This window comes from Oncorhynchus clarkii, chromosome 33, assembly GCF_045791955.1.
Source record: "Oncorhynchus clarkii lewisi isolate Uvic-CL-2024 chromosome 33, UVic_Ocla_1.0, whole genome shotgun sequence".
Classification (NCBI taxonomy): Eukaryota; Metazoa; Chordata; class Actinopteri; order Salmoniformes; family Salmonidae; genus Oncorhynchus; species Oncorhynchus clarkii.
In genome coordinates this window covers 379,441-389,343 of record NC_092179.1, presented here as the reverse complement: position 1 = coordinate 389,343, position 9,903 = coordinate 379,441, and the positions used below count along the sequence as shown (strand labels likewise).

General features: G+C 42.9%; 1 protein-coding gene across 2 annotated transcripts; it reads left to right on the top strand.

Moving 5' to 3' along the window:
- Positions 1-1,015: 1,015 nt before the first annotated feature.
- LOC139393156 (presenilin-associated rhomboid-like protein, mitochondrial) lies at positions 1,016-9,711 on the top strand. Of its 2 annotated transcripts, none has more exons than XM_071141546.1 (10): positions 1,016-1,130; positions 2,084-2,303; positions 2,464-2,604; positions 3,263-3,311; positions 3,656-3,751; positions 4,800-4,949; positions 5,048-5,118; positions 5,195-5,296; positions 5,779-5,876; positions 7,164-7,725. In XM_071141546.1, the coding sequence occupies exons 1-10, from the start codon at positions 1,060-1,062 to the stop codon at positions 7,285-7,287; spliced, it is 1,122 nt and encodes a 373-aa protein (XP_070997647.1). In that variant the 5' UTR covers positions 1,016-1,059; the 3' UTR covers positions 7,288-7,725. The 2 variants fall into 2 exon arrangements, with proteins under 2 accessions (XP_070997647.1, XP_070997648.1); XM_071141547.1 differs by lacking the exon at positions 7,164-7,725 and adding an exon at positions 9,460-9,711 and having other exon boundaries at positions 1,048-1,130.
- Positions 9,712-9,903: the final 192 nt, after the last annotated feature.

Here is a 9,903-nt window from a genome sequence, read left to right as displayed (position 1 = left end):
TTAAACAAATGGGGGCAAGAAATGTGAATTGTTTCGCTCTCAAGAAAAGGGTGCCATTGAAAGGAGTGATTTCTGGGGTAGCAGTAAATGTAAAAGTTGACCAACTGAAGGGGAGGATTCCCAGTGTTTGTGATGCTCGTCGTTTGGTGCGACACAGACGGGGTGGCGAGAGTGGTGACACAGAAGAGTCATCGTCTGTTCTTTTGAGTTTTGATGTTGTGTCTGTCCGACAAAGTGGTTAGGATACATAAGTTATCCTGTACAAACTTTTGTACCGAATACATTACGCTGTTACAGGTGTCAAGCTTATAGGCATGTGGCAGCAGTGTGTAGGAGGGAGGTTCCTAGGTGTGAGAAGTGTGCAGAAGGGCATGAGACAAAGGAATGTGTAGCATTGGGGAAAGTAGTGGTGTGTTAATTGTTGGGGTGCCCATGGGGCTGGGGATCAGAAATGTCCAGTGTGAGAGGGGCAGGTTGAGCTTTCCAGGGTTAGAGTAGTGCATAAGTTGTCATATGCTGAGGCAACGAAGAAAGAGAGGAGTGGTGTGAGTAGTAAACAAACAAGTGATATATGTTTCAGTAAGATTGGATTTTTAGCATTTATAGCAATGGTTATCAACTGTACCGCAGGGATGGAATGTAAGTCACAAAAAAAAAAAAGAGGTTTTGGTGGCAGCTGCAGAGAAGTTTTGGGGTGTGTGAGACTTGACATCAGAAGAGTTACAGGGTGTGTTAAGTGGTGATGTCCCATCCTTTCAGGTTGTTGGCATGAGGTAGGATTAAATATATTTAAATAGTGAAGTAGGGTGGTGTTAATATATATATATATATATATACATTTATGTGAGTGTAGCGTTAGATGGTAGGGTATTTGTTTATTTCTTTTTTCAAGCAAAGTATACGGGAGTGGTACTCCAATCTAGTATGTGGCGGTAATGCAATATATTGGATGCCAACCGCCGTTAAATCTCATCGAAGAAGCCATGGCTCACTTATGTTTAGCGGTTTTAGAGTGTTGACCCGGTAGCGAATATAGGAGGGGTCATTCGGGTCACAAGCATGTCGTGGAGGGGGTGCATTTTAAGATGGGCTAGGGATGACGTTATTTGTATAGCAACGAGAGGAAACAGGTATGGTGTACAAAATAATTTTGACAATGGCTGAGCTATTCAACAACCTTGACCACTGATATATGTATTGTCAGTCGTGAAAAGATAGCTAAAACTCAGCTAGCGGCTGCCAGAGCTAGCGAAGTTAGTAGGTTAGCTTGACGACGTGAAAAGATAGCTAAAACTCAGCTAGCGGCTGCCAGAGCTAGCGAAGTTAGTAGGTTAGCTTGACGATGAACAGTTCATCCCTTTGATATATGTTGCTAGTGGTACTACGGTCCACTAGCCTTTGCAACCTGTCAATTCACAGTTGTAGTACTATTTGGGGTTGCTTGTTACTTCAGTCTTCCCACTTAATTATTGTTTGAGTTGGCTATTCTTCTGTGCCATGAAGCTAGCTATTTTTTGGGAGCGCCCAAAAGTCCGTTGTTTCACGAATTCTGCCATGCAAATATGAAATAATTACCAGATGCCTTACCTGTGTTCATTCACTGTTCGCACAGTATTTCTTAATCCTAGTCCTGGGGTCCCAAAGGGCTGCACATTTTTGTTTTTACACACTTTGCGTATTCATTAGCAACCACTATAGCTAAGCTTAGCAAAGGAAAATGTTTTGTAATGAAAACTAGATACTATCAGACAAAATTCCGGTAGGTCTGTCCCTCCGTTTGGTTCCTAGTGAATACAACCCAGATTCCACTTATTGCTCATCAAACCTTTGATTAGTGGAATCAGGTAGTGTTAGGGCAATAACTCCACTCCCTAGGAACAGGATTTAAAAAAAACACTGATTAAGCAGACACACTTTTCCAGAGCAACTTAGTCAGTGAGTAAGTTCCTCCCTTTACTTTCAAAATTACTTCTCTTCTCTAGAAAGAGGATTCAAACCATTTCTCCTTTTACTCAGATGTTATTATAGCTAACTAATTGACCAATCATCTCTCTTACTCTTCACTGTTCATGTGTTTTCCTAGAATCCCCCTCAACACTCAACAGAGATGTGGCTTCAAGAAAGTAGTGAAGGAGTCAAAGACCAAGAAGGGGGTCATAGAGGAGATGGGGCCCTCACACACAGAGCCCAGTGAAGGGCTCATCCACAAGAGGGGTGCATCTCCCCCCTTGGAGCCCTCAGTGGCATACACGCACTCCAGGAGCTTTGGCAGACTGGTCAAGCCCCTGGCTTTCACAATAGGGGTAGATTTTTAGGTCTTTCTTTTACTAAACAAACACTACTCAATATAACTGTATTTCTTGTTACACACTTTTACTGTTTCAATTACATAGACCTCTATAGGTCTATTGCCAGATTCAGCACAGCATTGACAGGAAATAAAGGGGATTAACACCATGTTAGTTTACAGGCTGTTCATTTGGCACAGCGGCCATCTGGCAGTATGAGTCACTGAAGTCCCGGGTCCAGAGCTACTTTGACGAGGTCCGGGCTGACTGGTTGGAGACACTACGGCCGCAGAAACAGGGGGATCTTCGCAAATGGGTGAGTCTTTTTGATTTTTTTTAAATACCATGCCTCATTATTTTGTATACATCTTTATTGATACATTATACAGGAAATGTATCATTTTGCTGTCACAGTACTCGGCCTCTCCCCACAACATATACAAACAGTACAACATGCTGGGAGCAGCACAGGGTCCCTGGAATGGGGTTAGGGTGTATAGTCTCCCCCATTTGTAACTGAAAGGGATATGAGGAACAATTCCGGTGCGCTGGATTTTGTGTCGCTGATTATTTGGACGAATTACAATTTTGCAGGGCTGGCATCTTTCAAGTTTCATAACGAAAGGGGTTGATTTGTCCCAAAGGTGGACGAGGATTTCAGAGGAGGGGGTGTGGACTTTGCCACTCGCACTAGGTCAAATATGTCAATGCTCCCCCTTTCTCTTCTTGCTGAACTGTTCACACTGATGTCTTAGCGAGTTGATTCCCTATGCTGGGTCTTGTTTATTACTACACGCAACAGAATAAAACATTTAAAAAAAACATTTTGCAACGGAAAACTAGAATGTATGTTTATTATTGGACCATGTTGTTCCTCCGTGTTTCAGTCAGTTTTATTCTGTTTGGTGCCTAATGAACACGACCCAGGTTTCACTACATTGTGTGGCCGTTTTGTCAAACCGTTTCTGTTACAGATCAACCAGTGGTGGAACGGCTTGAGTGAGGGCCAACGTACTGTTGCAGGTTAGTCTGTACTGAAGCCCATAGATTTTTTTTGTGTCCTCTCAATAGTAACTAGTTGATACAGATAATGATGGTCACTTTCACTACTACCCTCTTTCTCAAGATAATGTATACTTTTTGTCTGTATGAGAGAGAAATTTGTCCTGCTTTATACCCAACCACTTTGATACACAAACACATTAGATTGGAGTTGCAGTGCAGTGCCCAATGAGCAGTTTAGGGGTTTAGGTTCTTTGCTCAAGTGAACATCCTGCCATCTTTTACCACCCTTCAGCACCTCCACCCACCTCTTTCATTATCCACTAATCTCTCATTAATTCAGTCTTTTTCTACTCCTCTCTCAGGGATCATAGCTGCTAATGCTGTGGTTTTTTGCTGTTGGAGAGTGCCATCCCTCCAGCGCTCTATGATCAAATACTTCACATCCAACCCTGCCTCCAGTGAGTAGGGGAGACTGTCCTATCCTATGGCAAATACGCTTAACTTGATCTCTGCCTCAGGAAGTGTTAATTGTTACGTTCCGCAGCAAGAAACATAAGGGGGAACAAACCAAGTCACTGACAACAACCAAAACTAAACAGGTGGGGTTTTACGAGGCGGTCTGAAGGACGCTCATGGGGGTGTCCACTGAAAGTTGACTAGCAACAACATTTGGAATTTTAAAAAACACACCATGAGTGCCCACTAAATTTGCCCAAGAACACAGAAAAACATTTTAAACCCACACCAAACTTAAAGACAGGAAGCAAACCAAAAAGTGGAGCAAAACAGGGAAGATCAGAAAGGATTTTGTTTAGAAATCAAAATAGGGAGAGCCAACTTAAGGTCTTAACCCTCCACATAACTGGAACACTGGGCCAGCCGCTCTTAAATATCATCTGGGTCAGCACAGGCAAAGCACCTTCCAACTAACAAGATGGACAAGCCAACATAGGTGTAACGTATACTGACAAACGAGGTGACACCAATCAGCGCACCCAATGTGCAATTCGTTCTAAAGTCCAACCTCAATTTAAATGGAAAAACCTGTAACTGTAATCAAGTGTCAGGATTAGGGCCCTAAGTTTTTCTTCACCACGCACCAGGAAGAGCAGATAATGGGGATCTATAATAAATACAAATATGTGACCTAACCAGGAAAATCTCAGAAGCCCTTGTTCTAGGCTGTAGTTTTTCCTGGTCCCGTCAATCATGACAATTTATTACTAGTAGCACTGACAGAGGCAGAGATCCAGTTTATTTGACTTATGTAATAGATTTTGTAATATTAATTTAACTCCTGAGCTCTTACAGTAAAAACTGCATATAAATATTAAGAAATATACAGCTTTTACAGCCCAAATATAATCTGAAAAGACTTGTCCAATAAGAGTGCGGACAGTAGCAAACCCTAGCAAAACAAATTCAGGTAAATCGCTCCCCGGTTTGACCTGTTTAGTTCCTAATGAACACTTCCCTGATCATCTCCTGTCTGTACCCTACCCACAGAAACCCTGTGTTTCCCCATGCTCCTGTCCACGTTCAGCCACTACTCCTTCTTCCACATGGCGGCCAACATGTACGTCCTCTGGAGCTTCTCCTCCAGCATCGTCTCCATGCTAGGCAGGGAGCAGTTCATGGCCATTTACATGTCTGCAGGTACCAGCGCACGTGTGAGAGATTGTAATAGACAGATTACTAGTCCTGAAGTACAGACTTATTTACAGATAAATAATCAATCATCTCCTCATTGCCAGGTGTTATCTCTACGATGTTCAGCTATGTATGCAAGACGGCCAGCGGGCGCTTAGGTCCCTCTCTTGGAGCGGTAAGCACCAACATTTTAGACTTCCTGCGGAATTCCCCTTTACTTCCTATTTCTGACAGCACTTTCTGTCCTCCAGTCAGGAGCCATCATGACAGTCTTGGCTGCCGTCTGTACCAAAATGCCAGAGGCTAAGCTGGCAATCATCTTCCTCCCCATTTATGCTTTCTCTGCAGGCAATGTGAGTGAACAACCCTTACAGCACACTTAACCACACAGTTAACCTTCCAATTTTCTATCCTTGAGAAAATGGCGCATTTCTATGTTTTGTAGTACAGAAGATGGAGGAAGGTAAGTCTTTCCAATTACGTCATCAACCAATGAGGAGGCAATGTCTACTAACAATTGGTCAAAATCACACAAATATTGTTTTTCCAATGACGATTTGTATCTTCCTCAATTTTTTACCCTACAAACATAAACACCATTTTCACATTCTGTATGTTGATGTCCCTAAGTACCCCCCTTACTAGATCTGACTTTGCTGATAGCTACTTTATTGAGGAAAATTTACTTGTCCTTCCTAGCTATCTTAAGATGAATGCACCATAACTGGAAGTTGCTCTGGATAAGCGTCTCAATGACTAAAATGTAAGTGTGAGTCCAGGAAGTTCTTTGTTGTCCTATTTATTCACACCATCCGTTTTCTCTTCTCCTGTCCAGGCATTGAAAGCCATAGTAGTCATGGACACAGCTGGCCTAGTTTTAGGATGGCGATACTTTGACCACGCGGCCCATCTAGGCGGAGCTCTTTTTGGCGTGTAAGTCAACTTTAAGTCCATCTATCTGTCTGCTCTCACACACTCATCCCCATTTAAACTGGCTGTTGCACAGGGCAGCAAAAAAACATCTCAACATCTAGGTCAAGCTAGCTGTCTTTGACATCTTCTCCACTATACCCTGGCTTTGCTGATTTTGTTTGGGAGGCCCCCCACCCCCCCAAACTGCTCAGGGGCGCCACTCTTCTTACCGACGTTGATCCCAACCTATCATGAACATGTGGTATTAGGTCGGGTACTTCGACAGCTGAAAATGTATGAATTAAGATCTATTATTTTAGTCTCGTTTGAGCTCTGTCCATTCTACCTCTCTTCCTATATACAGTGCATTTGGAAGGTTTTCAGACCCATTGAAATTTTCCACATTTTGTTACAGCCTTATTTTAGAATCGAGTAAACATTTTATTTAATCCATCTACACACAATACCCCATAATGTCAAAGTGAAAACAGGTTATTTAAAAAAAATGTTTTAAATCCATTGATCCATTACTGTTTCCATTGATCCATTCCTGTTTCCATTGATCATCCTTGATTGGAGCCCACCTGTGGTATATTCAATTGATTGGACATGATTTGGAAAGGCACACACCTGTCTATATAAGGTACCACAGTTGAGAGTGCATGTCAGAGCAGAAACCAAGCCATGAGGTCGACGGAATTGACCCTAGAGCTCCGAGACAGGATTGTGTCAAGGCACAGATCTGGGAAGGGTACTAAACATTTCTTCAGCATTAAACGTCCCCAAGAACATAGTGGCCTCCATCATTATTTAATGGAATAAGTTTGGAACCCCCAAGACTCTTCCCAGAGCTGCTTCCCAGAGCTGCCGCCCAGTCAAACTGAGCAATTGGGGGAGAAGAGCCTTGTTCAGGGAGGTGACCAAGAACCCGATGGTCACTATGACAGAGCTACAGAGTTCCTCTGTGGTGATGGGAGAACCTTCCAGAAGGACAACCATCTCTGCCGCATTCCACCAATATGGCCTTTATGGTAGAGTGGCCAGACGGAAGCCACTCGTCAGCAAAAGGCACATGACAGCCCGCTTGGAGTTTGCCAAAAGGCACCTAAAGGACTCAAACCATGAGAAACAAAATTCTCTGTCATTATGGGGTATTGTGTGTAGATTATTGAGGGGAAAAAACTATCTAATCAATTTTAGAATAAGGCTGTAACATAACAAAATGGATAAAGTCAATGGGTCTGAATACTTTCCGAATGCACTGCATGTTCATCCCCTATTCTCTTTTTTTTTTCTTTTTTTTAACAGCTGGTACATCATGTATGGCCACGAGCTGATATGGAAGAACCGTGAGCCACTAGTGAAGGTGTGGCACGACCTTAGGACAAAGGGTCCTAGTGGGGGAGGAAACGGTGGCAACGGCCCCCAGTAGAGCGCACTGGACTGGGTGAAGGCATGTGGATGGACTGGCCTTGGCTGATGTGTATATTACCAGATTACAGAAGAGTGTCAATAGCGTCAACAGCCATGCTGGCCACACAAACCGAAGCCTGACTCTCCATTTATCCCCCACACACAAGCTCTATGTTTGTCTCTCACTCACTCATAAAAATGCAATTTGCATTTCAGTGCTCTCTCGCTTTCTCTCTCAAACACACACACTACATAATAATGCAGGGATTTTGTATGTTTTTGAGAGAAGAGGGGACACTGTTGAGTTACACTATGGCCTGTATTCACAAAGTGTTGATCTAGGAGTAGTTTAGCCTTTTAGATCATAATGATTATAGGTGAAGACGGTCACGGGAGCCTACAGGTCACCATTATCTCCCCAAATGCTGAGGTGGAGGACCCTAACACCCTAAGATACCATGCCATCACGCAGCCTTATTCTAAAATTGATTAAATTGTTTTTTTCCCCTCATCAATCTACAATACGGCATAATGACAAAGCAAAAAGGTTTTTTATTTTCATGCAAATATATTATAAGTTTAAAAAAATATTACATTTACATAAGTATTCAGGCCCTTTACTCAGTACTTTGTTGAAGCAGCTTTGGCAGTGATTATAGCCTCGATTCTACTTGGGTATAACGTTAGATGCTTGGCACACCTGTATTTGGGGAGTTGTATTTCCTGTTCTCTGCACATCCTCTCAAGCTCTGTCAGAGTTAATGGGGAGCATTACTGCACATCTATTTTCAGTTATTTCCAGAGTTGTTCGATCAGGTTCAAGTCCGGGCTCTGGCTGGGCCACTCAAGGACATTCAGAGACTTGTCCCGAAGCCACTCATGTGTTTTCTTGGCTGTGTGCTTAGGGTCGTTGTCCTGATGGAAAGTGAACCTTCGCCCCCCAGTCTGAGGTCCTGAGCACTCTGGAGCAGGTTTTCATCAAGGATCTCACTGTACTTTGCTCAGTTCATCTTTCCCTTGATCATGACTAGTCTCCTAGTCCCTGCCGCTGAAAAACATCACCACAGCATGATGCTGTCAACCCACAATGCTTCAGGTGTCACATCTGGAGGAAACCTGACAAGGCCAAAGAGTTCTATCTTGGTTTCATCAGACCAGAGGATCTTGTTTCTCATGTTCTGAGAGTAATTTAGGTTTCTTTTGGCAAACTCCAAGCAGGCTATCGTGTGCCTTTTACTGAGGAGTGGCTTCCATCTGACCACTCTACCATAAAGGCCTGATTGGTGGAATGCTCTAGAGATGGTTGTCTCTCCCTCCTCCACAGAGGAGCTCTGACAGAGCTCCAATCAGGTTCTTGGTCACCTCCCTGACAAAGGCCCTTCTCCCCCGATTGCTCAGTTTGGCCGGGTGGCAAGCTCTAAGAAGAGTCTTCGTGGTTCCAAATTTCTTCCACTTAAGAATGATGGAGGACACTGTTATTGGGGACCTTCAATGCCGCAGAATTGTTCTGGTACCCTTCCCTAGATCTGAGACTCAACACAATCCTATCTCTGCGCTCTACGGACAATTCCTTTGAACTCATGGCTTGGTTTTTCCTTTGACATGCACTCTCGACTGTGGGACTTTTTTTTTATAGACAGGTGTTCCATTCCCAATTAATTGAATTTACCACAGGTGGCCTCCAATCAAGTTGTAGAAACATCTTAAGGATGATCAATGGAAACCGGATGCACCCGAGTTAAATTGAGTTTCATAGCAAAGGGTCTGAATACTTATGTAAATATGGCATTTTTTTATATTTTTTTTTGTAATCCATTTGCAAAAATGTCTTGGCCTGTTTTTTTTTATTTTTTTATGGGGTATTGTGTGTGGCTTGATTGGGGGGGATTATTTAATCCATTTTAGGATAAGGCTGTAACAATGTGGGAAAGGGTCTGAATACTTTACGAATGCACTGTACAGCGTCAACCAATAATGTCACATCTGCATTTTTTTATATGATACACATGCCTACAGTCGACTCATTATTCTCTAACCCCTGCACACCACAAATGTTTTTATTTTTGTGTGTGAAATGATAGTTTTTCGCACCTCTTGTTTATAATTTCATCCAGCTATGAAAATGGAAGATAATGGACTTAAATACACTGAGTATACAAACCATTAACCTCCCCCACCCTTTGCCCTCCAGAACAGTCTCAATTTGTCTGGGATAGGACTCTGCAAGGCGTTGAAAGCGAAACAGGAATGCTGGCCCATGTTGACTCCAATGCTTCCCACAGTTGTCAAGTTGGCTGGATGTCCTTTGGGTGGTGGACCATTCTTGATACACACGGGAAACTGTTCAGCGTGAAAAACCCAGCAGCATTGCAGTTCTTGACACAAAACATTGCGCCTGGCACCTACTACCATACCCCTTTTTAAAGGCACTTAAATCGTTTGCTTGCCCATTCACATTCTGAATGGCTCACATACACAATCCATGTGTCAATTGTTTCAAGGCTTAAAAATTATTATTTAACCTCCTCCCCTTCATCTATACTGATTTGAAGTGGATTTAACAAGTGACATGAAGGGATCATGGCTTTTACCTGGTCAGTCTGTCATGGAAAGAGCAGTTAATGTTTTGTAGATT

What these genes read in the sequence shown, in the direction of transcription:
- LOC139393156 (XM_071141546.1), top strand. Translation starts at nt 1,060, where the DNA reads ATGTCGTGGAGGGGGTGCATTTTAAGATGGGCTAGGGATGACGTTATT. An exon ending in AGGGGGATCTTCGCAAATGG is followed by an intron (nt 2,605 to 3,262) that starts GTGAGTCTTTTT and finishes TTTCTGTTACAG; the next exon opens with ATCAACCAGTGGTGGAACGG. An exon ending in GGCGGAGCTCTTTTTGGCGT is followed by an intron (nt 5,877 to 7,163) that starts GTAAGTCAACTT and finishes TTTTTTTAACAG; the next exon opens with CTGGTACATCATGTATGGCC.